This window comes from Plectropomus leopardus, unplaced genomic scaffold (assembly GCF_008729295.1).
Source record: "Plectropomus leopardus isolate mb unplaced genomic scaffold, YSFRI_Pleo_2.0 unplaced_scaffold28742, whole genome shotgun sequence".
NCBI classification, from domain to species: domain Eukaryota; kingdom Metazoa; phylum Chordata; class Actinopteri; order Perciformes; family Serranidae; genus Plectropomus; species Plectropomus leopardus.
The window spans coordinates 1-4,759 of NW_024631315.1; the positions used below are offsets into that span (position 1 = coordinate 1).

General features: G+C 38.7%; 1 protein-coding gene across 1 annotated transcript; it reads left to right on the forward strand.

Moving 5' to 3' along the window:
* Positions 1–1,164: 1,164 nt before the first annotated feature.
* Positions 1,165–3,077, forward strand: LOC121938186 (sorting nexin-24-like; the record flags this gene model as incomplete). Its single annotated transcript, XM_042481463.1, has 5 exons — positions 1,165–1,269; positions 1,501–1,595; positions 1,725–1,754; positions 2,579–2,643; positions 2,767–3,077. Coding segments are annotated over 5 exons (366 nt in total), but the record flags the coding sequence as incomplete, so codon positions are not given.
* Positions 3,078–4,759: the final 1,682 nt, after the last annotated feature.

Genomic DNA, 4,759 nt, shown 5'->3' on the forward strand with positions numbered 1-4,759 from the left:
TTGCCCTAAAAAAATAGTGACCATCATTTTAATACTCTGTTATCATTTTTAATAATTTATCAAATGAAAATACCAGACATTTGTAGGTAGCAGTTTCTTCATGGGGAGCTTTTCCCATATCATCATTAATTAAATCCTGTTCTTATTATTTTTTGTGTATGTATGTTTCTGTTGCTCTGTCAGATAACACTTCAGGCTCGGTGGGTTTCCATCTTCGATATCTGATATTTTAGACAGTTAACAATTAATTGTGTAATGAAAATATAAGAAATGAAATAGATCCAACTTTATTTCTGTAGCCTGGGGCTGGTGGATGTGGAGAAAATCAAAAATCGCAATGTTTTTGACAAAATACCTCTATCGATATGGTAGGGTTGACTGTTGGCACTTCACAAAATATTTAAACAATGACATTTTTGATAAATAATCATCAGTAATGTGGTTATAATTACTAAGTGGGTAAAGGCAAATAACAGAACAGTCTGGAAAGTTCAGAAAATTACATCACTTTACTATAAAGCATCCATTAAAACCAGGAAAAAACAACACTTATGGTATTACATTAACCTAAATAAAAGATTATAACTATTCTCAGATCATGATATTGATATAATATCAATTCATAGCCCTTCTGTGGCCCATTTCGTAAAAAAAGGTGAAATACAGTGGGCTTCACAAAAATGAAAATTAAGTAAATAAATAAATCTAAATTGTATATTTATATATGTGTGTGTGTTTAGAAAGAAAGATTCACTAAATTAAAGCGTAACATTAGCTATATTTACTTGTGCATTCTTTCATTCAGTGTGTACTGTAGACGCGCTGATGATGGCAGCAAATGATAAATGTGCTCTCTGGTTAACCACGTTCACCATAACGGTTTGTTTGAGGCTCGAGCTTTACAGATGTGTTCATCTTCCTTTACTGCTCAGTAGTCCACATTTTGATTGATTGTTACTCAACAGATCTTTTTCCACTGAGAACATTTTGAAATGTCACAGTATTAAAAAACGAACAGGTGTAAATACTTAAATTAAAGTTGGCTGAATTCCAATTCTCTGCTTTAGTTTCAGGGTCCTGGTATTTTGTTGACACAGAGCTGCTACCAATCTCTTGTTTATCTGCTACATGTTTTTTTAAATTTTATTTTTGTAATCCCTTCAGCTAAAGAAGAGCATAAAGCCACCCGAGATTCCTTCGAAACACGTAAGAAACTGGGTTCCCAAAGTCCTGGAGCAGAGAAGGCAAGGCCTGGAGCTCTACCTGCAGGTCTGCTGACCCACCTTCACTCCAACACAACATTTCTTTCATCACATCAAGTCACTTTCATGAGGTCCAGATCGTGTCTAACCCAAGATAAACACATAGACGTGCAGTACTGATGTAGTGAGATTAAACGGGTCCAAAACGACACCAGAAAGTTCATGTAGGTCACTTGAGTTGTGCACCGCTGCTTCGTGTGCACGTTGCAATTTGCTTTTGTTTTGTGTGTTTTGCCAGACTATAATTATGGAAAATGGAGTTCTCCCAAAGATATTCCTGGATTTCCTGAATATCCGCCATTTTCCGTCAGTGCCAAAAACAGAAAGCTGTGGGTGAGTTGAGACTCAATAAGATAAAAAAGACCAGTTTTGTGGCATTTAAAAACTAAAAAATGTGTGTGAGAGTTTGTTGCCAGGCTGCTGGAAGGCTATGTGGCTTAACTTTTGTTTTTCTTCTTTAAGGTCATTTGACACTGAATCAGAGGAATCAAGGTGAGTCATATTGTTTCGGTTAATTTAAAAAAAACAACCAACTATTGTGTTAAATGCAGGTTGTGTCCCCTTTTTTTGGCAACGTTTTTTATTGGGAACGGAACAGTTGAACAATAGAGAGAGGTGATTTTTTTTCAGGTATTAAGAAGACAAAATATGTCAGTAAATACCCTACCTGTGAATTTTAAAGCTTTTACGTGTCAGCAGGTCCACCTACACAAATGACTGGGTTCCTGAAAACTTCAATAGCAGGGCCCTCTTCAAAAATGTTACTTTTTTTTTCCATGTCTCAGGATATTAACACAAACAAATGCTCTCTCTCTCTGTGTATAAATCAATACATTTCTCATGTGTTACATATAAAAAAAACAAATATGCCATGTTTAGGAGAGGAGGAGAGGGGGCTTTCATCATGAAACAGGCTACAACTTATCAAAGTGGACAATAGAGGGTTACCAGGTTTGGTAGAGTTTGTCGTCACTTCCTCTCAATTAACCTAAAATGCAGATTTTGCCTGAGATCTTTCATGAGGGCAGAGTGGGTTGGAGCCTGTGCTTACGTCAAGTTTAGTAATGCCTTACTAGAAGGGTCACAAATGTTTTATTTTGAAACGTGCTTAATGCAAGATCAGATCCTTTGACCTCAAAGAAATATTGCACCAGTTTTGTAGCGGTTACAACTCTATTAGTCACTATTTGCTCTGCCCTTGAACTTTCCTCGACATGTCAGTGACACCGCCTGCGTTTCTTCATCCTGTTAATTCATGTGCAGCAGGTAGCCGCCCACAAACCCTCTGACTTCTCCTTTTTGGACTCTTTTTTTAGCAAACTTTCACATCAGCCAGTCTTGTTGTTTCTGAGAGACCCATACCTGCTGCCGTCTGCTCACGGTGAGTTCAGGCTCAATATCTTATTATCACTCTGCTTAATCACCAAAGATGAATTATTTATGGCATCATTCGACTCATCTCACCTTTTAATTTAAAAAACTTTATTTCCTTCTTTCTTTTCAGATGCATTTTCAAACGTTGTAATTGAAGGCGTGGTTCATGGAGTTTTCTACCCAGATCTTCAACCAAGGTAGAGCTGCAGAGCCGAAATCTGAGGCCACGTCCCTGCAAACAGATGCTTCATATTTACACAACATTTTAGGTGTGCGATGCATCAGGAGGGACGTGGCATGTTAAGATACACTGAGCCTCATTCTCATTTTCCAAAGCATAAAACAAAAACCCACCAATTTCTTCTCTTCTTTCGATAAGTAACTGGCATCACATTTAAAAGCACATTTTTCCATTGACATGACACACGGTAACTTCTGTACCATCACCATCAGTTGTTCTTAAAATAGTCAGTACTGACCCATATTTCAGTGGATTTAAATACAAAAAAAATCATTTAAGCAAACAACTCTTGTCAGCTATAAAATATAACTATAAGTAAAACAGTTTTGTAGCTTAACAGATGTTTTGAGCCAAATTGAATCAAAATAAAGAAAAACTAACATATATTTTCCTGATATCTCAAGCAAGTAATGACTGGAATTTACATACAGGATCAACTGGAAATAGAGATAAGAGGCGGATTTAAGTACGGGAAAAGATATTAAAGATATTTGAGTAAGTCAATAACAGAAGTTGAAACTCTGGGGAACCAGAGACGAAATGCTGATGTCAGCTGGGCTGAAGGATAGTTTGCCGACACAGCGGAGGCCTGTCGGGACAAAGCACAGGGCTGGAGTGTGGAGCTGGGTCGTGGCCTGCAAACAGGGAGGTGCCACTCCCTTTGCAGCACCAGTGCTGTGGTTTTTGAGTTTGTTCTGAGCTGCCAAATGGAGTCGTCTGAGGGAGAGCAGTGGGTCAGTGTGGAACAGTTTCCAGTTCGTTTGTGCATTTTGGGGGATTTGACAGCGATGTGCTACATGTTGGCGGAAATGATTTGAGTTGTGATGTGGAGCTCTTATTGAGAATCAGATGTACTGTAGTGTTTACTGGGCTCAGTCGGGCTTCTGGAAAAGCAGTTTTGTGTGTGAGGTTTTTGGCATAAAGCCCGTGTGAAATGTAACCACGACAGACAGAAATATGTCGCACAATCTGTGAGTGAGGAATGACACATTACAGAAATACTTAAACCCCCAAAAGACCATTTGTTTATCAGTGTGTTGAACATTGAAAGACTTTTTTTTTCGTGCATGCCTCTGGTGAACGAAGAATCCAAAAAGGGGGAGAAAAATTCTGAATGAATTGAAGTCATAGGTGTCTCCGACAGGGAACAGAACCTAAAGTGAAACTTGTCTATGCTGTCTTCAAAGCCAAACTCCTTTGACAAAAACATTAATTCTACCTTGCTGAACTCAGGAGCTGCTGGTCTACCGCTGCCTCGATCAGTATGTTTGTCGTGTTATTGTGTGACTTTGTTGAATCCGAACTAACCCTTTAAATCCCAAAAGTCACACAACAAACGAACTGATCAAGCAGCGGTAGACCAGAAACTCCTGTGTTCAGAGACGTAAAGTTACTATTTTTGTTTGAAGATTTGAAGATTAACTTATCTTTTCCGTTCAGTCCCCTTGTTGGAAAAAGTCTGTCAGTTTGGGAAGTTCTGCACATATGACTGGGCACCGGAGGTATGCAAGATGAACAGCAATGTCTTGACAAATTCAGCATAATGGTCATTTCGGGGGGGAAGTGAAGTTTTTCTTTAACTCAAGGTGGGTGTCAGGGATTAGAAAACGGAGATTGACTGAACAATTAAAACGACTCCACTGGTTTTTATTTGCACTCCTGTTGCTTTGTTGGCTTAAGAATAGACAGACAGAGATATATCTTCTTCTTCAGTTGAATTCAACAACATTTGGTTGTAGACTGTGTTACAGTCGCAGCGGCTAACAAAGTCTTGAGGAGTGAGCTGCAGAGGTGTAGTCAGACGTGTAGTCTTCAGCCCCAAATGACACTGACATAAGTGACATTACTTGAGGCAATTTGTAGGATTAGGTGCTGCTGTCTT